Source organism: Onychostruthus taczanowskii, unplaced genomic scaffold (genome assembly GCF_017590055.1).
Source record: "Onychostruthus taczanowskii isolate IOZ18803 unplaced genomic scaffold, ASM1759005v1 scaffold22, whole genome shotgun sequence".
In the NCBI taxonomy this organism is placed as follows: domain Eukaryota; kingdom Metazoa; phylum Chordata; class Aves; order Passeriformes; family Passeridae; genus Onychostruthus; species Onychostruthus taczanowskii.
This window is the reverse complement of record NW_024499462.1, coordinates 431,973-455,641: the sequence shown is the minus strand read 5'-3', so window position 1 is coordinate 455,641 and position 23,669 is coordinate 431,973. Positions and strand designations below refer to the sequence as shown.

The window sequence follows — 23,669 nt, the reverse complement described above, 5'->3', positions numbered from 1 at the left end:
AAGAGCAGCCAGCATCGATGTCTCCGAGCAAGACTCACCCAAGCATCTTTTTAAAGTGCCTGGGAGGGTTCAGAGCGCTGCAGCACATCCCGCCAGGCTGGGCTCGGTGATCCCGGACTCTTTTCCAGCCTCACTGATTCCCTGATGCTGAGCCCAGCTGCCCTGGCAGCAAGGCGCGGGGCCGGCGTTTCGGGCCTTTTCTGGCAACTTGACTCCAAAAACACCGCTTCGGCTCCATGCTCCCCCCTGTCCCGGGGCTGTTCCCAGCCCGCTCCCGGCGCGGTCCCACGCGCGCTATTCCCGGGCCGGGCGGACCCACGTGCAGACGCGGCGGCGCATGCGCGATGCGGCGGCCGCCGCTGTGACCGGGCTCACGTAGCGCGAGGGCCGCGCCGCCAGGGGGGCGTGGCCTGAGGGGGCGTGGCCGGGCGCGGCTATAAGAGGGGCGGCGGGGCCGGGCGCGCTCAGTCGGTGAAGCCCCCGGGCCGAGCGCGGAGCTGCGGTGCCGCCCCCGCCCAGCCACCCCCCGTGCTCAGGTGAGGCCCGGCCGCCCCGTCCCGCCGGCCGTGAGGGTGGCCGGGCGGGTGTGCCGGGGGGAAGGGAGCCGCGGCGCTGGGCGGCTGCCGCGCGGGCGGCCGTGGGTGGGGGCGATACGTGGCAGCGCTCCGCCGCCCCCCGCCTTCCCCGCGGCGAGGGGCCGGTGTCCCGGCGCTGCCGGCCGGGGTTCCCGGCCCTTACGTAACGGGAGCCGGCAGCCTCCGGAGGGGGGCGGGAGGGCGCCGGCGCGCCGGCTTCCCCGCGGCTGGCAGACTAAACACAGCCGCCTCCCTCTCCTCCTCCTCCCGTGCCTCCTCCCGTTCCCCGCCGCTGGGAGTTGTCCCCTGGGCCGGGTCGGGCCCGCTGCCCTCCGGCGGCGCAGGTGGGCTCCCGCCCCGCCCGGTGGCCCCGCAGCTGGAGCGCCCTGGTCCCGGGAGCTGCGGGCGCGTGGCTCGGCGCTGGGAGCGATGGAAAGTTACTCCGTGGTGTGAGCGGGGATTGCGCCCTGGGGAACGCTGCCTTCAGCGGGAGGCGAATGCCGAGTGCTGAAGTGTTCGCTTACTGACTAGTAAAGGTTCGGCGCTCGAGGTTTAGTGAATGAAAGACTTTTATTTACTTGGTTACAAGGAGTGAATCAGTGCGGCTCCCCACAGCGCCAGGGGCTGTTGGCTCGGGATGCAGACGGTGCTCCGCCAGGGGCAGAGAGGAAAGGTAATTAGTTCCCGCTTGTGTGGGAAGCACGGGTGACCTTCGGGGACAGGGACGTTCTGTGTCCCACTGCCCTACACCTCGGACCTCTGCTGGATTCCTTTTAATGCCTTGGACCAAACTGATTTGACCCGGAGCACTCTGCACTGCTTCTGAAGTATGTGCTGACACAACCAGTGCTGATTAACTTTCTTTCTCTTTGTTTTCCTCCCCGAGCCAGCTCTCTGACCTGTGCAGATTTAAATGCTGTTCCATAATGAATGGCTTTAAAATCTAGTGTTTAAAGCTGTGATTTTTGGGGCAAAGTGCCCAGTGCAGTTTGGCAAACTGAAATGACAGGTGGTGAGTTACACTTTGGAAGGAGTGAGGATAAGCAGAGGTTAATAGCAGGAAAACCATGCCTTCATACTGAGGTTGATGCAGATAAGGAAATATTTTTTTCTTTAAAAGAAAAAGCACAAGTGATCATTGGCATTGTCCTGCTTTCTTTATAATCACTCTTAATATCTGAAAATGTTCCTGGATGTCTCTGTATTTGCTCAGCTAATCCTTGAGCAGAAAGATAGCCTCCTGCCTGTTGTGTCTAATAAAATAATTGCTCTATTCCATCCCCAGTGTTCTTTGTCTTGGCCTGGGAAGTTCAGACAGGTGGGCTCTGAGGGCTGTGTCCATTCCATCTTAGTCTGGAGGAAACCAAGGGAAAACTCACTTCAGTTCCCTCTGTACAAACTCAACTGCTCTGTATTCAGCCATGAATGTTGTCCTCACCTTGGAAGCAAATGATGGGTAGAACACCCTACTTGGCTTTGAAATTGAGTCTCATCTCTTATTATGTTACGTTTCTCATATATATGAAACACTGTAACTTTGTCATTAAAAGATGCCTAAAGTGCACCCTGTTCTTTTGGTAGCAGCAACTGTAGAAAATCTTTCTTCTCTCACTGCTTGGATCTTAATTTTAAAGCAGCCTTTGAACATGCTGGAAGACTTGGGAACTGGATTCTGGTGTTTCTGTCCTGTGAGACCTTTAAGCAATGATGACAGCTGAATGTTCTTAGTACTTATTTTGGGAAAGTTCTTTCCTTTTCAGTAGTATTTTTGGTCACATGAGACTGTAGCTTGGGTTGTCCTTGAGACAGGAGAGGCAGCTATCACTTCTGGTTCCATCTTCTCCCTTTTCCCTAAGCTCAGCTTAACTGGTCAAGGGGTTTTATTATTATTTTTACATACAATGGGGTCCAGTAAGGATTGTGAGAATGGACCCATCTTTCAATCAAAAGTTGAGGATCTTGGTAATCGAGTTTTGTCTCCTGGCCCTGCAGTGGACTTCATCTTGAGCAGGCCCATTACTTCTTACCTAAATAAAGAAGCTGGTTTAGAACTGAGTTAGAGCCATTCCATGGAGTAGCCCCTCAGTTTCCATTTTTTATCCTGTTTTCAAGCTCCTGGGAGCTTGGAGCCGGCAGTGAGGAGGCTTGGCTAGTGAGCATCTTCAGCGTGGTCACTGAGCAGCGGGACCTGTGTGATGAGGTTGTGTCATGTGTCACTGTGCAGCTGTCTTTGCTGGCCTGCTTGCATCTTGTAAAGCAGAGCTGAACTCTGGGAAGTCCCCAGAAAAACCCCTCGAAGTTACATCAGTTGAAATGGCGTTTGTTGTGTGCTCAGAGTCTGTGCTGCTCTCGGCAGTGCCATTGCTCCTCTTGCTGCTTTGTTTCCCTTCTATCCGTGTGTTTGCTTTGCTCTCTGCCGTTCCCCCCTTCCCCTGGTGGTGTTGTGCTGTTTCAGAGCTTAGTCAGTGCTGGTTCCCAGGGGAGGCAGGGAGCTCCTGTGTTGGAGCTGTCAGCTGGACTCCCCCTTCCCTGCGTGGGCAGTGATCCCCTCCTCCCCGAGATGCTCAATTGCCGTTTTTGTGGGACATGGCTGAGGAGGAGGGTGAGACTGACAGGGATAATGAGGAGAGGATTTTCATCTTGTTTTACTTCATGTCAGCAATGGGAAGAAATTAAAGCCTACTTACTTGGCAGCCCGTGAGTCTGGGAGATTTCCAGTGTCTATACGAACTGAGCTGTGTTTGCTTTGGTTTGGGAACCTGCGGCTGGTCCTGCTGCAGTGCTTGGAAAGCTCTGCTCCTTCTGAAATTCTTCCAAGAATGGGAGATCCAGTTCCTCTGGGCAGCCTCTCCTAGTGCCTAAGTGTGAGAAACTTTGAGCTTGTATCTCCTTGGAATTGCCCTCCTTGCCTTTGGTGGCAGTCGCTCCTGCTGGGTGCCTGTGGAGATAAAGAGGTGGGAATAAAGGCTGCAGCAGTGTTTGCAGAAGCCTGGTGTTGGAGCAGGCTGAAAGGGCAGCTGGAGAAGAGGAAAACTGAGAGGGAACACTGTCACTAAGAGCAGTAGGTGGAGAGGAAACATTGTTTTCTTCACCTTTTTGGTGATTTTGTTTATTGGTTTTTCTTTGTGGTTTTAAAAAGTTTCATCTCGATTAATGTAGCAAGAAAGGAAACTTTCCGAAGCTTCTCTTGTGTTTCACCGAGTGCAGTAAACAAATAGCTCAGTGCATTCCCAGTGCTGATAAAATTGGCAAATATTTACGGTGTAGTGAAGCTGTTTGTGCTCTGTCACCGATTCACAGATGTATTGGCTCGAGTGCTGAATGAGCAGGAGGCACTTGGCTTTCTGCAGGGTGAAACAGGAGCTGAGTGGTGTTTCCAGTAAGAATGGAGGTGGACATCAGTGGGTTTTCTTTAGGTATGTTTGAAACAGTCTGATGGCTGCCTGTGGGGAGGAGGAGGTGAGGAAGGCTGCTGTGGACAGCAGGGCTGCTTTAGAGCATTGGTGAGGGGGAAAGGGGCACTCCAGGAGGCTTCCCTGTCCGAATTCTCACTTTCACAGGCAGAAAGCAAGTTGTAATGTGCCAGAATGCATCAGCCCTTCGGTTGTGGTCATGCAGATTTTGGGTGGTTTACAAGAGCTGGAGGCTGTGCTGCTTTTCTGGGCTCGTGTGTGTTTGCTGCTGTTCCCCTTGGTGCCAGTGGAGCTGTGCTGCTCCTGTCCAACAGGCAGGCAGGCCCCAGGGGAAATCCAAACCCCAGTGCCTCTCCTTCTGCAGAGCTGGAGCTGGAAGGAGAGGAGGGAGCTGCCTCCTGACCCTCGGGTGCAGTGTGAGGAGAGATCCTGCACTCCAGAGTCAGGGATATGTTCCTGTTAATCCCACCAGCTGTGCTTGGGATGGTTTTTATTTGGGTGTAACTTCTGAACTTCCCTGGTTATGGTTGCACATTTGCTGTGTGAGTACCACACCTGGGTCTGTGTTGTTTGCTTGATTCAGGTTATGCTACTTTCTTCCCTAAACAGGCCAAACTGCCCTGTAGCTGAGCTTGTTGTTTTTTTCCTTTGGTTTTTTCTTCATTAGTTGTGCTGTTGGAAGAGCTGCAAAGCAATTTGTTAGTCCATGCACTGGAGTTCATTTTTTTTCTGACCAGATACAATATGTGAAAGTTTAAGCTTTTGTTTGGGGGGAATAAAAGCAAACCTTGTGAATTCCACGACAGCATAATTACTCCTAAAGTATGCAGGAGCCAGGCAATGCTGGGCTGCTGGAGGGATCAGGATCCTGAAAGGCTTGAGCTTGGCAGCTGGCCCTGCAGAAAGCACTGCCTGTGAGTGCTTAGCCAGGATCCAGGGACAGACAGAGCTGCCTTTTGTGTCAGGTGTGGAGCTTGGCTCCATGGAGGCAGCAGGAGCGTGCACAGAACTCCCTCTCTGGACTGCTCATGTAGGGTTTCATTCAGACCTGCTCCACTGGCATCTTCCTGACTGAAAAAAGGAAACTTTTTTTTCCTATTGAGTGAATGAACTTGATAATGGCTATTTTAAATTGGTGCTGTGGGCTTTTTTCAGTGTTTGATGGTTTCTTTCAGTGCTTTTGGCAAAGCAGCTCTACCTACAGCACGACTTAAATGCCAGAAAGAGGAGTGCTGGTGAGCACCTTGTCCCTGAGCTATTCTTCTTTTCTCAGGTATAAAAGTCAGCAGGAGGGACTCAGTCTGTGGGAGCTGCTCAGGCTGTCAGGGTTCTGCTGCCTCAGGTCCAGGAGGCTGAGCTGCCCCTTCTGAAGGTGCATTCCACTCTCTGGTGAGCAGGGATTTTCACTGTTTTGTGTTTCTCTCACAGGTGTGTGGTGAGGTGAGAGCTGTTGAGCAATGGCCTTCAAGAAGCTTTGGTGTGCCCTAGCCCTGGGATTTCTGCTGCCTTTCTCTTGTGCCCACACGGACTTCTTCACTTCCATTGGTGAGAACTGCTTTGGTGTAGCCAAAAGAGTTTCTCGAGACCCCCAAAGCTCATTCTGCAAGGATGTGTTAATTAATCATCCAAGGCCCTAATTGGTACAAACACATTTCCTAGTTGTTAGCACGTTACTGGCTTTTCTTTGGGGAGAAATGGGCTTTAAGTCAGTCCAGGGGTGGTCTAATGAGCCAGGCTAGGCTCTGCTGGGACTGTTTGTTCTTAAGGGTATTGGAATTGAAGGAGAATTTGGTGCTGCACACATGTGGAAGGAGGGGGTGCAGTGCCAAGGGCACATAAAGGTGCAGTATGCCTGGACTCACCCTTGGTTCTGCTGGGCACTGAGCCACTTCAGCTGCCTGCTTGCAGGAGGTGAAGCAATTGTTAATTAATACCAGGGACCCCTTGAAGTCGTGGATGTAATCTTAAAAATAAAGCCCTGGATTAGTGTTGTGTGTCAAACACAAAGGCTTTGTGTATATCTGTAGCTTTCTCTTTATTTGCTCTACATTATGTATGCTTGGATGAAAGATTACTCTGTGGCAAACTATTTCCTTTTCCAAATGAATCCTAAATTAGTTCTAATAATAAATATGCAGAATTACATTAATTTCCATGGCAACAATCTTGGTCCAGCAGGAGATTTTCTCCTTAAAAAAAAAAAAATAAAAGGCCTTACTCAGATACTCCTTCAGGGTTGTTTAAGCAAATGCAGAAGGACTTTTGGGGGAAGTAGAAAAGAGGAAAATGCTTTTAATTTTCAGGGGTTTGTGTTTCTCCTTGACTCACCAAACTAATTTTTTTTCTAGGTCATATGACAGACTTAATTAATACAGAAAAAGACCTGGTTGTGTCACTCAAAGATTACATTAAGGCAGAGGAAAGCAAGCTGGAGCAGATCAAAAAGTAAGCACTTGGTGTCACAATGCTAATGGTCGATCTTTGGAGTCCACACTTATGCAAAAAGTGCTTCCTTAAGGCTAATTAAATGTGTGGAATTTTTCCTCTGGGGCAAAGCTCAAAGCAGCAGGTTTTGCTGGGTGTTTGTTTTAAGTTGTTCTCTTTCAGCACTGCTTGGTGCATAAATAAGAGACCTGACCATGCGAGGAGCAGAGCCCAATGTGTCAGGTTTTATCACAGCTAGAAATAAACATATTTTATCACTGAACAGGATGCTTTCAGAAATATGCATAAATCTGTCTTGAGGGTGTTGAAGCAGTTCTGGATGGAGGAGTGGTTTTTATCTTAGCCTTTGTGTGTTACTCTCTGGTGTTCCACCATGCAGGAAGAAAGATCCTTCTTTGTCACTTGGAATTGCTGCCAGGTTTGGAATGTTACAAGTAGATTCTTTACAGCTACAAATTAACACAGGAGTTGTGCCAGTTGGGCATCCCAGAGTGTGTAAACACAGCTCATGGCAGAAGTGTTGCAGCTCTGCTTCATTTTATCAGAGGTGCTCCCTGTGAGGTCAGGAGACTTTAAATAACTGTCACAGAGCTTTTAAAGAACCTTGGATAAAAAATGCCAGCCTTGTTTGTTGGCACCTGGAGGATACTGGGAGCTGCTCCTGCAGTGGGAAATGCAGGGAGGGTTTGACCCTGAGCCATGGGAAGGCACAGGGTGAAGCTGATTTCTTTCAATCTTGCTCTGAGCTGGAGCTGGTCCCCAGCAGCTGCTCTGGTTTGGAGGGAGCCCCTCACTGGTGTGGCTGCTGGAAAAGCCCCCAGGGACTGTCAGGGTGCAGGAGAACAATCGGGGCAGCGTGGGGAGATGCAGCCAGAGGCACCTCTGCCAGCTGTGAGCACCTCCCTGCCTCAGGTACAGCCTGCAGATTGCATCCAGGCAAAGCAGATCCTGGAACAGGAGGAGCTCCAGCTGATGGGCAGAGCTCCCTCCAGGCTACAGATTCTGGATTTGCTTTCTTGCTGGAGTTTGGGATTCTCTGTGGGGTGTGGCTCCTCAACATCAATTTACCCTGATTGCAGGGTGCTGCTGCACCTCTTCATGCTGTACAGCTGCCTTTTTTTTCTTTTTTTTTGAAGCTGTGCTTGTTTTGGGGCACCTTGGGTTTGTGAATGACTTGTGGTACTTAGAGAATTTTTAGTTGGAGCTGCAGCACCAGAAACTGGGTCTGAGCTCCTCATGTGGGGTGTGAGAACTACTGATGTTGCTTCATCCAAGCTTTCAGCATGGAAAGGAGCTTTGTGGAGAGAGGCAGTGGTGTCTCACAGATGTGTCTGTCTAACCCTAAAATAATGTGAGACAAGCATTGAACTGCCTTTTTGTTAGGGGGGAAAAAGGTGGTGATTGAAAATGTGGGTAAAGGTTTGTTTTTGATTGGTCCTGCATGGTAGCTCATAATGGAAGTGCTGGCACTGTGCTTTTGGGGCTTGTAGGAAGGAGTTCCTTCAGCAGGGCTCCAGCAAGGGCTGCAAGAGCAGCACAAGATTTGGGCTGCAGCTGAGGAAGAAGATTGAATAAAGGAAAAGGAAGTAGCCCTTCTTATTTCTTTTAGAAGAGCTCTAAATATAGATAATGCAAAAGCTTGCAATTTCAGTTGGCTTTTTATTAGTGAAGACATTTGAGTAGTTTGCAATCAGTTTTCTAGCACAGCACCAGATTTCTGTGAGACTTTAATGAATATTTTCATTCTAGATGGGCAGAGAAGTTGGATCAGCTGACAGCTACTGCCACAAAAGACCCAGAGGGGTTTTTGGGCCATCCTGTGAATGCATTCAAGTTGATGAAAAGGCTCAACACAGAGTGGGGTGAGCTGGAGAGCCTGGTCCTCAAGGACATGTCAGATGGTGAGTGTGTGTGCCTGCAGCAAAATCCAGCATCACAGGCTCACTGCAGGTACTTGGCTGTTGCCTTTCACATGTCAGGGCTTGAATTAGATTTGCAAATCTGCTTTTGAGACTGAGCATTTGTGGAACTAATCTGAATTAGTGTAGTAAACACTTAATTGCTGCCTCTTTTCTTCAGCTAGAGTGGAAGCTCTTTAGCAAGGAGCAGGACATGAAATAGTTGACTGTGAAAGACACTTAGCAAAAGGAAGCCAGGGTGGTTATAATGGACCTGTGAGACTGTCTCAAAGCTAATTAATACCAGATGGAGGTTTGTAGTAAGGAGTTATAAGAAAGCAGAGCTTTCAAAAGGAAAAGGATTAGTCTCTGATAAGGACTCAGCACATTCAGCTTCCCTGTTGCTGTGAGAGGGGCTGAACATGGCAGTGAAAAAGGCTCTGCACCTGCCAGCCAGAAATCTGCACCAGTGTGTCTTAAGCCCTTCTGAATGGGTGGGGTAAAAACGTGTTTATTTTTGATTTTTCCTTTGCTTTCTTTTAAAAAACCCAAACCAAATGCAATCTGTGCAGCCTGTGCTGTGAGTTCTGCTCTGAGGCTTGTGTGAAGGTGGATTTTGGCTTTCCCTGGAGCAGGGAGTTCACACAATTCCCAGGACAGAGGTGAGCATGTGTTTCCCTGCCTTTCCCAGGTTTTATCTCCAACATGACGATCCAGAGGCAGTTCTTCCCCAACGATGAGGATCAGACTGGGGCAGCCAAGGCCCTCCTGAGGCTCCAGGACACCTACAACCTGGACACAGACACCCTCTCCAGAGGGAACCTGCCAGGTGAGAGCCATCCTTCGTTGTTATTTGCATTTCCTAAATGTCCTGATTGCAAATTGTTTGCTCTGTTCCACTTTGCTTAACTGCTCAGCCTGAAAGTAACATTAGGAAGGGGGTTGAGCTGGCTGAAATGAATGAAAAAAGTGGTTTTTTGGTTGAAATCTGCATCTTTCTTCTAGTTATGGTAAGATAATCTAGTGTTAATAGTTTCTAATAAAAGTCAATAGCAATAAAATCTTGCCTGGGTGGGGGTTTTTTCCTTGTGTTGCACTGGCAGATGCCTGGGTTTATTGTACAATATAATGCATTTTAACAAGTTATTTTGAGCTTAAACTTCAGGGATTGTGCAAACTGAAGAGCAAAAGGTGGTGCATACACAGACTTGAGCCTGTGTGCCATTGCCTGAGCTGATCTTTAATAGGCTGCTCTGTGCAGGAGAAGACATGATTTCTCTTTTTTGTCAGGAAACTTTCTCTGCTGAGTCTTCCTTGTTTCCTCTGTTCAAAAATAGTCCTGTGCCAGCTGGCAAAAAATCAGCTCTGTACAATCCATCTTGTTTTTGCAAGTGCTCATTGTGGTCAGATGCCTAATAAAATTAAGAGTAATTGGCTTTATGTGTTGTGATGTATAACCTTGCTTTTGGGTTTGGTTCAAGACCTGCTCGAGGACCTACAGATTGCTCCTAATGCAATGAGCAGCTCGTTGCTGTTTTCTTCAAACAGCACAGAAATACAAGGGGAGGTTTTGCTGCTTGTGAAGCAATGAGCTGTGTGCAATGAAGTGCAATGGCAGAACCTGCAAGTTCTGGAGGATAAAAGAGAATAGCTTGGGCTCTGGAGAGCTCCAGAGGGGAACTTCCCATGTGGTCACTTGTTTGTGCTCCTTTTCTTCATTCCCAGGGAATTTCTTTTGGTCCAGAATCTCAGCTATTGCCAAATAATTGTGTCCTTTGAGTGTTTGCAGATTCAGGCTCAGGAAGCTGCAGTTGCTGCCCATCACAGGAATAAACAGCAGTTCAGCTGCCCTCTTTGAGCCCTGCAGAGCTGCTGTTAGAAACTCAGAATGGGTTAAGATGTAATCAGGGATGTAATTCTAGCTGTAACACTGGCAGGTCCTGTTTCACTTTGACAGGATTAAATTTGGTTTTTCATAGGGCTTGTATTTCCAGAGGCAAAAATAGGAATCTGTAATTTGCCTACTAGTGCTTTAATCTTTCAGAGGTCACTTAAAATGTTTCTAAAAATGACTGACTTGAAAAAAATCCCAAGCAGCTGGGAATTTACTCCCTGATGTTTTCCTTTTCCTCCCCCACCAAGATGTCACTAACAAGTCGTGGTTCAGTAACATTTTGGAAGTGATAATGTGATGTCCTTGAAAACAGAGTTCTGAAACTTCAAATTTGCCTTATTTTTGCTCTTGCTGGAAGTGGTTGGGGTTTTGAGGAAGGAAGGTTTGTTTAATTTGGTTTTTCACTAGTGGTAGAGACATTTAGCTGTTCCCTGGTATTCTGGCAGTGGAAAGCTGCATCTGAGTGCTTGTGTGCCAAGGATTTACAGGCTTAGAGACTTCCAACAAACAGCTACTGCAGAAGGGAGCTGTGGGAGAACAGAAATAAAACCCTGCTGTGAGGAATGAGAAATAACTCAAATGTTTCTCAGAGGACAGGTCTGGAACCCTGTGTAAACTCCTTGTTTTGCTCTAAATACCCAGGTGTGAAGCACAAATCCTTCCTAACAGCTGAAGATTGCTTTGAGCTGGGCAAGATTGCCTACACAGAGGCTGACTACTACCACACAGAGCTGTGGATGGAGCAAGCCCTGAAGCAGCTGGACGAGGGAGAAGTGTCCTCTGCAGACAAAGTCTACATCCTGGACTACCTGAGCTACGCCGTGTACCAGCAGGGGGACCTGGGCAAGGCCATGGCGCTCACCAGGCGCCTCCTGGAGCTGGGTGAGGGGCACAGGGACACAGCTCTGCCTGGGTTTGTCCTGGCCACTGCAGCCTTGCCTGGGATCTGACTCCTGTATGCATTTGTAAAAAGTGTGTTTTTACATTCTAGATGGGGATTTGCTCCTTGGTACTGAAGGGTTTTCATGGCTTCTGTCCCTTTACCTGTCTGAAATCTGGTTCTCTCCCTACATTTTGCTTTCCTGGGTTGAGATTGCTTCCCATTAGGTAGAGGCAAATCCAAAATTAATGAAATTGAAACTAAATTGGAGATACTGAAATCTCTGCAGATGATTTAAATAAAAATTCAGCATGCTGAAGGTGAAATACTTGTAAAAACAAGAAATACAGAATGCAGGACAGTGAGATAAGAGTCTGTTTCATGAAAAATGAAAGCATTTGTTCTCTTGTAAATACTCCACTGACAGACTATGTAATGGATGCTCTGGGAAGCTCAGAACTAACCCTAATGTAGCAAAAGCTACTTATTAAAAAATTGAAGCTAATTCTGTAAGTTAAAAAGCTTTGTCTCCATAAATTTTAAATCCCACCAGGGTAGTTTCAAGTTTTCAACCAGTCATGCTGTGCCACCTCTCTCCCTGTCCCATTCCCTTGTCTCTCCCTCTGAAGTGAGATGGGCTGGAGTGGCCAAACCCTTTTCCTCAGTGCTGGGACCCCCATGTGCAGTGAGAAGCAGTGGTGTGCATCTGTTTCCTTTTGCTTCCTGTGAATAACCACTTCTGGATGATTCCTCAGGGGCTGGAACCCTGCCAGTGATCCCCGTCTGTTTCTCTGTCCATAGATCCTGAACATCAAAGAGCAAATGGGAACATGAAATATTTTGAATACATCATGGCTAAAGAAAAAGAAGCAAACAAGTCCAGCACGGATTCAGAAGAGCAGCAGGAGAAGGAAACTGAGGTTAAGAAAAAGGATTACCTGCCTGAGAGAAGGAAGTACGAAATGCTGTGCCGTGGGGAGGGGCTCAAAATGGTAAAGTGGAGTAGACTGTTCTCAAATGTTTGAAACCAAACAATGTCAGGAATTTGTGTGTGGTGTGCGAGCAAGGAAGTTGTTAGGAGCAGCTGGATGAGTGTGCAGAGCTGAGGATCACGTGCTGGATTTCTTCCCCCTTTGGCCTGTTCAGCAGACAGAAAGTAACACTGCCCCAGGCACTGCTGGCTGTCTTGGATGTGCTCCATCTGTGTAATTAATTGAATAAGGATGCTGGAAGTCCGGAGTTACAGACAGAATTAAATGGGGTAGTTTGAGTAGTTTGCAATCAGTTCTCTAGCATAGCACCAGACTCTGTGAGAGTCTGGTTTAATGAATGAATATTTAATGAATATTTTCATTCTAGATGGGCAGAGAAGTTGGATCAGCTGGGGTGTTTTCTTAAGTGATGAAATTATCTTAGTAGGGCTGTATAAAGTAATGCTTGCTGAAGTATTGCACAGCAACATCAAAGTGCAGACAGCACTGACCTCTCAAACTGAAATCATCTCTTTAACCTGTCACATGAGGAGGTGGGGAGAGTGAATTGTTTGTGTGTCCAGGACGTGTTCTGCCCCTGGAGATGCCAGTGTGGCAGTTCTCTGAGTGCCCCTTGCTGTGCCTCCCCCCAGACTCCCCGCAGACAGAAGAGGCTCTTCTGCCGCTACTACGACGGGAACAGGAACCCCAGGTACATCCTGGGCCCCGTCAAGCAGGAGGACGAGTGGGACAGGCCCCGCATCGTTCGCTTCCTGGACATCATCTCCGACGAAGAGATCGAGACCGTCAAGGAGCTGGCAAAGCCCAGGGTAAATGCTCACCCTTCCTTGCCTCTGGAGTGTGCTCGGTGTGAGTGTGAGCGGCTGGCTGCTCCGGAGTGCAGGGGTGTGTGCAGTGAGCTCACACCTTGGTGACACCCCTGGAACGAGACTGGGAATTCTCTGTGATGGCTGGAGCCAGGTCACAGCAGGGCAGGATTGTCAGGCTCTTCCAGCAGACGCAATTTCTGCTGGTTCGGATGAGGAGGGGGATGTTCTCCAACAGAGAACAAACATAAAGCAGCGAGGGTGGACTGGAGCATTCCTGACTTGTGTTTGGTTTTCTGCTTTTGTTTCTTTGCTCTTTAAGTCTGGAAGGGAAAGGCAGCTACTCCTCTGGTCCTGGAATGCCACCTCATTGTATAGACAAGAAAGAATGGTTATATTCCCCATTTTGGTGTAAGACTGGCTTCTGTTGATGCCTTGTGCAGGCTGACCTAGAACAGAGACCAGACAGAGCTAAATAATAAAGCAGGGATTTATTAAAAGGCCTCCATGGATCCACCTTGGGCAGCACAAGAGCCCAGCCAGGGCTGCACCCAAGATGAACCAAAATGGTCACAAAATGCACGAGCGCTCACGGGGTCTCTCACTTTTATAAGTTCTGCTCCATTTGCAGATTGGAGTTCATTGTCCAATTCCAGCTCCAGCCCATGCAGTCCCATCCTGCTTGTTTTTCTCTCTTCAGCCCACGTTGTTTGTGCTCTTGGGCTGAGATCTGGATCATTTGTGCTTGGTCCTCAGCTAGAGCAGGAATTGTTTTGTCTCCCTGCTCTGTGCAGAGAGCTCACCATACCCTAATGTGAAGCTCAGACCCACACACTAAAGCAGCACAGAATCTGAAAAATATAAAAGCCAAACCTGAGGCCATCACTGTCTCCAGGCTTGGAAGCTGCCTGCAGATGAAAGAGCTTTAAGAGGTCTGGCCATAGTTGGTGGGTTTTGCCTTCTTATTGACAATGGTGGCTCATCAACCCTGTTTGAGACACTGGATGCAAAGGTTCTTGTTTCTCAGAGAGGAATAATCCAGGGCAGCTCGACTGTCTCAGCATCCAAGGCCAACAGCAAACTGATGGAGTTGCCTCCTGTATCCAGTTGGTGCAACTCTGCATCTACAAATGTACCCTGAAGATGCAGTTAGTTAAATTAATTTATATTTCCATCAATTCTAAAATAAGACCTAAACTCATAGAAATGTAATTTTCCTGCTTTTTTCCTTTGCTGTTGGCCTAAATAGCTTTTTGTCCAGAATGAGCTGAGCAGATGGAGACCAGAGGAAAAAGAGCACTCAGTGCAGGAGAAGCTGTTGGCCTGGCCAAGAGCTGTGGTTGTACATGGGCAGCTGGGCAGTGAGGCTCTCCTTGGCCTACCAGGGAGCCTGAAAGGGATCTTAAACTCCCTGAAGCCTGAGCTGTTGGACACTGGGAAGAATCTCTTCACTGAAGAGTTTGTCAGGCCTTGGCAGGGCCTTGCCTAGGGAGGTGGCAGGGTCACCGTCCCTAGAGGTGCCCAAGGAATGGCTGGATGTGGCAAGGTGGGCATGGATAAGAGGCTGGAGTTGATTATCTTGGAGGTCTTCTCCAGCCTCAGTGATTCTGTGATTCTCTTCTGAGGTTTCTGAGATAACGTGCTGAACTGTAAGCAGGAAGTGCAAGCTCTTCCCTCCACGTACCTGTGAGGCATCTCCTCCTGCTGCAGGGCTGAAAATCAGAGCCCCCATTGCTGGTCTGGAGGTGTTGGAGCTCCTTCGCTCCACTGTGATGCATTCCACACCTGTGCAATGTGATCACACCACTGCTTTACAGAGCAGAAAACTGTGAATGTGTGACTGTAAGCTCTGAACTTGCTGAGGTCGCTGTTTTCCTGTCAAACACTCAGCTCGTGGCAAAGACTCGGAGACCTTTATGGCAGGAGCATCTGTATGCAGTTACTGCTCCCATGTTCCCTGTGGCTGAGGCCTTGCATGGCTCAGCAGCAAGAGGATTTTGTTCTTGGAGACCTAAAGGTCATCTCCTCCTTCCTGCTGCTCGGGATGCTGCCATCCTCTGGGAGGAGAGTGCTGGCTGCTCTGTGCCCAGCCTTCTGCCGTGCTGGTGGGATGGAGCCTCATTATTCAGCTCTGCAGTCCCACTGGAATTGTAGTTTGTGCCTTGTTTTTTCATGTGTCTGCATGGGAGGAGAGGAGGGGCAGTGTACTGGGAGCTCCCAGTATCCTTTCTTGTAGGTATGGAGAGGCCTTGGCTTGTTTAGTTTGTTTTAACAGAGGAGAAATGCTTCTGATTGTTTGGGAGTTGGCATGACATTGTGCCTTTTGCAAAATTTGGGCTCTGCATCCCAGCCTTTCCAGTTATGAGTGATGGAGAGTGTCTGGTAGTACATGAACCAAGCTAAAGGGCACATGTGAGGTTCTGAGTTGGAATATTAACACAGATGGGAAGGCATGAAGTAAATGGAGCACAGCAGAGGGAGAGGAAAGCCTTGAGCCAGGAGTTCCCACTCTGTAAATGTGACCGTGGGTGAAGCAGAAGTTTGAGAGCTCAGAGGAGCTCAGTGCTGCTTTTGGTACAGGAAGGACCGAAAAGGAATGGTTTATTCCCCTTTGGCTAATGGTGCTGCCTGGATTGAATTTACCTGTCAGACTCCTCGTGCAGGGGCAGGACAGTGTAACAAAGCACCTCTTGTCCCCATGCCACACCACTGCTGCTCCCAGAGCATTTCACTACAAAGGAAATCCAAGCTGCTGTAGCTTGCTTTATTCAGACAACCGTTCTCACTACAGACATGGAAACGGGACTTGCGGAAAGCCTTTAAAAAACCAAACAAGAAACCTTTCTTTTAGTAAAGCTGGAGCCTCCCCTCGTTCCCCGTGGCCCTGCACCCTCGGTGGCAGCGGGGGCGGTGGCGCTGTCCCCTGGCCAGGCTTCTGAATGGTCGGATTGCTGGGATGCAGATTGTGCTTGTAATGCAACTTCTGATGGTTCGCTTCACAGCTGAGGCGAGCCACCATTTCAAACCCCATAACGGGAGCCTTGGAGACGGCACATTACAGAATTAGCAAAAGGTAAGAGAGCTCTCTGCCAGAGGTTTGGGCCTGTCATGAGTGTGTACGCCCTGCTCATTCTGAGGAAACGAGAGCTGGGCTGAAGAGACAGCTTGCAGTCCACCTTGTGATTCCCTGCAGATCTGTAACAGGCTGTTGCTGCTGAGCTTCTCAGTCTTTTCCTTCAGCTGGAAGTTCTGGGGGCGTGTTTTGATTTGTTCTTTCCCTTTTAGTCACCTTCTCAAGTCTGTTTTTTTCAAGCGACTCTCTGCAGTCAGTGTGAAAAATACAAGATGCCACAAAACATTCAGTAAAATCTGGTTTTTGTTTTTAATCTATACGTTCCTTTCCCCTTGCTCTTCTCACAATCAAGAATTGTCCTCCCTTTTTTTGGAAAATGAAGTAGACCTCAAAATGCCTTAATAGGTGTAAGAAATGCTTCAGGTCCTTGCTGTGCACACAGACACACATCTCCTTGTGCAGGATAATCCCACACTCCCAGCTGAGCTCCTTTACCTCCTGCCTGACACAAACCTGGCAGAACACAGGCTCACTTCCACTGGGCTCCTGGTTCTTTTCAGCTTGTCCATTAAGTACTACAAGAGCTGAATTTAGCCAGTGCTTTCCAAAATTGGCTGGATCTGAAAGAAACCACCTGCCCCCTGCTTGCCCTCCCTTGGTTTTAGCCATGGTAATTAAAGATTGGCTGCACAGGCCATCAGCACTGAGCCAAAATTCTGGGAGGACTTAAAGCTTCTGGGTGAGGAGGAATTGTCTGGGAAACTCAGCATCATAAATTACTTGTAGAAAGTCTTGATTTTAAACCAAAAAATAAACCAAAAAGAAAAAAAGAAGAAAAATAATAAAGGGAGGAAAAAAGTGAAAGGACAATCTAACCAAATTATTGCAACCAATTAGTTGTGATTTGGACACGGCAGCTGCAGCTTGTGTTGCCCTTCCAACCATTGCTAATATGCGAGCATCGCATCCGGACCAATCGGAACCCTTTCAAACACCTGGGGCTCGGCCAAAAAGCAGCCTGCAAGGTGGGTAAGCCTTGTCCTTTCTCTTTTTGTAGCTGAGCCGTGCTACTGTTCATGACCCTGAGACTGGGAAACTGACCACAGCACATTACAGAGTCTCTAAGAGGTAAGGGGAGGGGATTCCTTGTCTGAGGAAGTGTGTCCTGGGGCCGTGCCGCTTCAGCGCAAGGATTCTGTGTGACTTTCCCTATTCTTCAGCCTTTCTTTCGAGGAGAGTGGCCTAAGCAAGCTGAGCTGTCCTCTAACCAAGCACGGGGTCTGCTGAAGCAGGGATTGGTTGTCAGTGGTGGCATTCCAAGGTGGAAGTGCCCTCTCTGGCTGAGCATGGCTTGTGTGCTGTGACTAACGTACTAAACGTGGGCGTGGGGCTCTGCTGGCACCCAGTGCAGTGGGGCACCCACCTGCCTCACCTCTGCTCCTCAGCTCCAGTGCCCACACGTGCTCAGGGCTGGGAGCTCTGCCCAGTAAAGCTAGGGGATGATGTTAGGGGGTTTCCATGTTGGAATGGTGGAAGGTAGTTGCTGCTCGAATAGAAACTCGGTGTTCTTCCAGCTGCTTTGGCAAACCCCTGAATTTGAGATGGCCTGGAGCTTTTATTTAGCTGTGAAATGCTTCAGAAAGGTAAAAGTGCTTCCAAATACGGGCTCACAGGAAGGTGATTGATTCAGGAATGATGATAAGTCTCAGGAAAATGGAAAACCACTGGAGCCAAGGTCCTTAAGGCCACTCCAGTGGCAAGTTGAAAACTTTTTTTTTATGCCTCACACCTTTGCAGCACGTGGGTCTGTGTGCCCATTGGCACATGCAGGTAGTGGGAGTCCTCTGGAAATTGTCTGGGAAGGTCTCACATGTTTGCTCCTTAAAACTGCCCCCATGGAGGGACTTTGGGAACATTCATCTTCCTGTTGCACATGTGTTGCATTTAATTTTGATTTCTTGTTTTTAATGTTCAAGTCTGTCCATGTCTTACCTATCTTAGTTATTTGTCACTGTGTATTTGGAAGGTTTAATTTATTCACTTGTGGGGTTTGTCCTCTGTGCCAGACAGCTCTGGAATACTTACTGAGGAAACTCCTTCATCCTTTTGAACATCCCCTTGTGTCAAAGTTGCTGTGCTAATGATGGGAATTGGAGAAGGTGACCAGATTACTGATGGAAATTGGGATGAATAATTGGTCCCTATTTAAATAGATGAGGCTTAGTGAAAGAACTTTTTATTTAGAGTTGTGATTTTTCATTAGTAGGAAGTGTTATTCCCTGAGGTAGTGCAGATGCCACAGTCAGAAAAAATAGTCCAAGGCACCACGCAACATTAAAGGCCAATTAAAAAAAAACCAGAATAGAGCCTGGGGAATGGGACCCTTAAATTCTTAATGAGGTTTGGTGCTCAAAAATGTGGCACTGTGAGACTTCCTTCCAGCGTACCCAAGGAACTCTCAGAATTAAATCACATTTTACTCAGCTCTCAGTTTTTAAATTCAGTATCTCACTGGAAACTGCAAATAAAATTGTAGAGACACATCCAAGAAGATGGGGAAGGCCGTTTTTTGAGGGTAGGAATAGCCTTGAGAGGTGTGCCCTTCTCCTGCTTCCCCCTGCCTTGGCTTTCCTCCGTGTGCAGATTTGCAGGATGGGTGTGGACCTCCCCAGAGAACTTGACACCTAAATGTGGAGTGGGAGGCAGAAGCCACCCCCAGCAGCCTGATTTAGAGGGCCTCTGCTGTTCCTGCTGCCCTCCTGCACTGCCAGAAACATCTTTCCCTTGGAGCTGCTCGAGCTGGTTCAGATTCCAGATGAATCATTGCTCCTGAAAACCAAAAAAATGCTCACTTCATTTTTTAATAGCTGACTGCTTTCCCCCTCCAAACATTCCTTTCTAGCACATGCCCTCCTAAATTACAGCATTCCTGCCTCTGAGAGAGCTACTGTTCCCTTGGAGGGACGTGGCAGCTCTGTGAAGGGAGGCACCTTGCCAGTGTGTGCAGCACCAGGATAAACCCACCCACTCACACACTGCTTTTACAGATAAAAACTCCCTTTTCCCCCTTCCCTCTCCTCCCAGCAGGCAGCCAGAGCTTGCAGCATGTAATGCTAAAAGTTTCCACTTCAGAAATACCAGGCTGGGCTTCTACTCACTCCCTGTTGTGTCTCTGCTGGTGCTTTTCTGCACACCAAGTATGGCTTAGAAGGCTTTTAAACACAAATCCCAGTATTTTGTGGCCAGTCACCTACAGAAGTAGTGTTGGGATGGAATATCTTTTCCTAGACTGAGCAGTGCAGCTGAGGAGATGAGATCTGGGGGGAGATGTGCTGCTCTTGTGTGTTCAGTAGCTCCAGAGAATTGTCTGGTTTTTCCTCAATGTACTGCTTAGTCTTTAAATCATTTCTGTGTAGAAGCATCTGCCATTCAAAATCTGAGGAGATGCCTCATGCAGAATTAGAAGAGGGAGGAACATGGGACATGTTGTGGCTGTCCCCATCCCTGGCAGTGCCCAAGGCCAGGTTGGACAGCCTGGGATAGTGGAAGGTGTCCCTGCCCATGGCAGGGGGTGCAATGGGGTGAGCTTTAAGGTCCCTCCCAACCAAGCCATTTCTTGATTCCATGAGTCAATATGATTATTCCTGACTGTTTGTGATGCATATAAAAGTTGTTAAAAGGCCCCTCAGTGTGAATTCAGCACACTAATGGAAGCATTAAATTTTTTATAACAGTTCAGGGATGGCTTTTTACAAAGCCAAGTGGGTCAGCAAAACACCAGACTTGTGTGGTCAGGGAATTGGGGGGTTGTGGTGGTTATTAAGGAAATACCAAATCCTTCTGTAACTAAATCAGTGGGATCTTGATCTGCCCTGCCTGTGGCTTCCCAGGAATTGTCCCTTTTTTGTTTGAGCCCATCATGGACTCAGAGGTGGCAGCTGGTCAGAAATAGGACAGAATGCAATGAACCTGGAAGTGTGTCAATATTAAAAGGAAACAAACTGCTGAGCATGTTTAAAGCTGTTAATGCTGCATCTCCTTCACCACTGGTCAGGGGAGTCTTTCTCTTTTTTGACAGACAAGGGCAGGAAAAAAAGCCAACTTTGTGTGAAGAAATTGTTTTGAATGAGGCAGAGATTTTATCAGCAAGGGACCAAGCTGGGACAGCTGGAATATTCTGTGGCCAGGCAAAGCCATGGCTGCAGCTTGTGTGACACCTCCAGGGTTAAATCCCCCTGGAACTCTGCAGCACTCCAGACCTCCCTGTGGTTTTGCTCAGCACCCAGCAGACAGGCTGGCACTTGGAATATGGTTTCAATTCCCTGTTCCTCCACCTTTCATAGGCTTTCTTTGTATGTGGAGGCAGTTAGTTTGATTTTTAAAATACATACAGTACTCCCCTTCCTGAAAGGCTGCAGTATTCTCCCTGGTGAAGCATTCATTGCCATCTAAATAACCAACAGAGCAAGAATGCTTGGGTTTTTCTTTCTTTGGGTTTCTTTGTTTTTTTCCTTTATAACAGACTGGACAGAGGCAGAGAGAGCCCACACGAAGCTGCTGGGTGTGTTGGGGCTCTTCTTGTGCCTTAAACGTGAGGTTAGGGCTGCTTGTGAGCATTACCTGGTCACCATGGCTGTGTGGCATGGCTGCTTTGGGCATTTTTGTTTGGTGAATGCTTCATATCCATGTCTTAGCATTCTTCTGCCACCTGAAATCAAAGCAGGTTGTGTTGTAACACCTCCTGGTACTAACAAGTGTTCAGCAGTGGATGGTGATGTGTTTGTGCATGTCTGTCTTGAGAAATCTGATTTCTTTTATCTCATAGTTCATTTGCCATTTAAAAAAATGCTCGTAGAGATTCTGTAACCTGTGTCAGTGCCTTGTGTCATGTTCATGCTACTGTTCCTCCCAGGCAAAGTATTTGGGGATTTATGGGGTTTTTTAAAATACAAATCAAAATAAAAAGTTAATTTAGTGTAGATGTGAAGGTTGATTTGAGTAAAAATACATGGATGCTGCTGCTGATAGTTTCCAGCTGGGCTCTGGGCACAGGGATTTCTATCCAGCAGGAATCACTGCTGAGCCCAAAAGCTGAGTCAGCTGCTAGGAAAAAAGGTAGGAATAGCTATCTCCACTTTCCTGCCCAAAAAAAACCTGAGGAAAACAAGCCCCAAATCATCAATATTATCACCCATATTAGTGCAGGCTGCCAGGTAAATTGAAGGTGCAGTGGCTGGCATGGGATGAGTAAAGCAGCAACAGAAACAGGCACAGGGTGAGCAGATGTGGGAGAACTCTAATACACAGTAGGAGGCAAACACTCTGAAAGATGCCTTTGGAACTGAGGCTGACCTTCCACTTCCAAAAAGAAAAGGGGGGGGAGGGGCTTAGTTTGGGTTCCCCCTCCTTAAAAATCATTGTGTACCTGAAGCATGTGCTAAATACCAGATTTATAATAGGCTGTTCTGACTGCAATTGTTCAATTTAGTGCATTTTTGGATTGTTTTCAGAATGATTTTTAGCAGCACTGCAGGGCTAAGTGATGAGAAAGGGCAGCTCCCAGAGAGCTGGCCTGGAAGTGTGTGACATTTGGGGGAGCTGAGTTCCAGCTACACAGACAAAAACAGTAACTCACCTGCTCCTGTCCCCAACCTTGCTTCAAAATGCATCACCCCAGGGGCTGAATGAGCTGTTGGGAGCGGGGTAAGAGCAAAACTGTGTGTTTTAAAGCAGCTTGAAGCACTGTTTGTAACACTTCCTTCAGCCCAGTGTGGGAATTCAGGCCCTTGGTTACAGAGCTCCCTTAAACCCCTGCTGGATTTGGTCTTTCAAGGAAACGCATTCATTAAATTCAGGGGTTTGTAACACCCTGGAAATACTTCTGTTCATGTCACCAAATCCTTGAGAAGTCCTAAAAACCAATGTGCCACTCCAAGTAGCTGCAAGTGTTGCTGCTGTGCTGTTGCTGCCAGGTGTCACTAACTGTCCCCCCCCAGCGCGTGGCTCTCGGGGTACGAGAGCCCGGTGGTGTCCCGCATCAACACCCGGATCCAGGACCTCACAGGGCTGGATGTCTCCACAGCAGAGGAGCTGCAGGTAAGTGGCACCTTCTTCTGACAGCAGTTGTTCAATTTAATGCATTGTTTGATTGTTTTCAGAATGATAAAGTGTCACTTCAGTCACCATTTCAGCACCTCTTGTGCTTGCTCAGGTGAGGTGGCCACAAAAAATTTATTTACAGAGGAGGAGAAGAAGTTGTCTTTGCAGAGCAGCTGTTCAGTGTGAAATGGCTTTTTGGGGCTGGAAGGAAACAGTGATAACTGAAGCTCTAGATGTGTAGTTCCTTTTTATTTAGTCAAATAAACTGAATTTCATGGCCACAGGGTCAAACTTTGCTGCTGCTGGAGGCAGTTAAAAGTTTAATTCAGGGAAGGCCACCAGTGTGTCTGGTGTCCCTGGGACGTGGGAAACACTGGCTGTGTGTAACTTGAGTAAACTGCAATTTGGAAGTGCTTTTGTTTATTTGCTTGAGGCCTTTAAAGGAGCAGCTGCCTCCCTGACTGTGAGCAGAGCATGAGTACCTAGAAAGCAGGACACCCACAAAGTACTTCTGAAACCTGCTGTGCTCCTTGCCCCTCTGTCAAGGTTCTGGTGATAAAATGGCCAAGGATCTGGTAGAAAATTGATGTTATTTTTTTATAACCAATTGGCAAGAAGGACAGGGAGCCCTATTTATTGACACTGTCAAATTCAGGTCAAAAAGTGGTTTCAATTTGATGATGTAAAAGCACCGTAACACTGTTTTGGAGAGAGGCTGAAAGGTTTTCTGTAGAAGAAGAATGCTTTTCTGCCCTGGGAAGCACCAGATTCCTGACCTGGAGCATCCCACAGTGCCAGGATGTGCTCCTGCTGCTGACAGAGCCTTGACATTTCCTGGGGCTTGGTGTTTAAACTTTATCTCTGCAAAGGCTGTAGCTGACAGTCAAACTCTTGCCTGGATAAAGACTGATTTACTAGATCCTGTGCTTCTCCTTCCACTGTAGGTAGCCAACTACGGCGTAGGAGGCCAGTATGAGCCTCATTTTGATTTTGGAAGGGTAAGTCCTGTTTTGTTTTCACTCTTTCTTCTTCACAAGCGCTGTGTTTCTCTTTTTCAGGTGGCAAATTATGGAGTGGGAGGACAGTATGAGCCCCACTTTGACTTTGCACGGGCAAGTAAAGAGCTGGAGGAGAGCTAGACCTGGTGAAGCCTGGGCCTCTGGGCTGGGGCACACTCTCTGTTCTTCCATGTGCATTAAATTGTGTAGCTCTTCCACTTTCCTAATCCGTGTCCGTGGAAAAAGCCCTCTAAACCACCAGCTGAACCTGGAGGAGGCTGCTGCCTGTAAGCTGAGTGCCAGCAGACTCCTGACAACTGGAAAAAGTCTTATCTCACTGTCCTTAATTTTTTAATTGGATTTAAAGTCCCCACCTGTTTTATTCCAGCTTAAATTGCAGACTGCTGAAATTCAGTTGGTTATTTACTGGGCATAATTCTGTGTGGTTTAACCCCTTCAGATTAACCTTAACCTTGCCAGTCCCAGCCACCAATTCTGAATCAGGGTATCTGCTCTGTGAGCACCTGCTCTGAGGCTTTGCAACCAACTGACAGATTTTGTTTGGAAACACTGGGGTTGTTTCCTGGAGTAACAAT

The 23,669-nt window shown here is 48.0% G+C and overlaps 1 protein-coding gene across 5 annotated transcripts in view; it reads left to right on the top strand.

The window, feature by feature from the left end:
• The first annotated feature begins 446 nt into the window (after positions 1–446).
• The window catches only part of P4HA1 (prolyl 4-hydroxylase subunit alpha 1), a 28,809-nt gene continuing 5,586 nt past the window's right edge, over positions 447–23,669 (top strand). The window contains exons 1-11 of one of the 5 annotated variants that reach the window (XM_041404929.1): positions 447–536; positions 5,417–5,533; positions 6,337–6,433; positions 8,183–8,334; positions 9,023–9,160; positions 10,868–11,107; positions 11,907–12,097; positions 12,730–12,906; positions 17,034–17,104; positions 21,973–22,072; positions 23,134–23,187. In XM_041404929.1, coding sequence (XP_041260863.1) covers positions 5,446–5,533; positions 6,337–6,433; positions 8,183–8,334; positions 9,023–9,160; positions 10,868–11,107; positions 11,907–12,097; positions 12,730–12,906; positions 17,034–17,104; positions 21,973–22,072; positions 23,134–23,187 — 1,308 coding nt within the window. In that variant the 5' untranslated portion in view covers positions 447–536; positions 5,417–5,445. Of the gene's footprint in view, positions 537–569; positions 1,249–5,416; positions 5,534–6,336; positions 6,434–8,182; positions 8,335–9,022; positions 9,161–10,867; positions 11,108–11,906; positions 12,098–12,729; positions 12,907–15,905; positions 15,977–17,033; positions 17,105–21,972; positions 22,073–23,019; positions 23,074–23,133; positions 23,188–23,669 lie in introns of those variants that run through there. The other 4 variants (XM_041404928.1, XM_041404932.1, XM_041404931.1 and 1 more) reach the window with 4 other exon arrangements.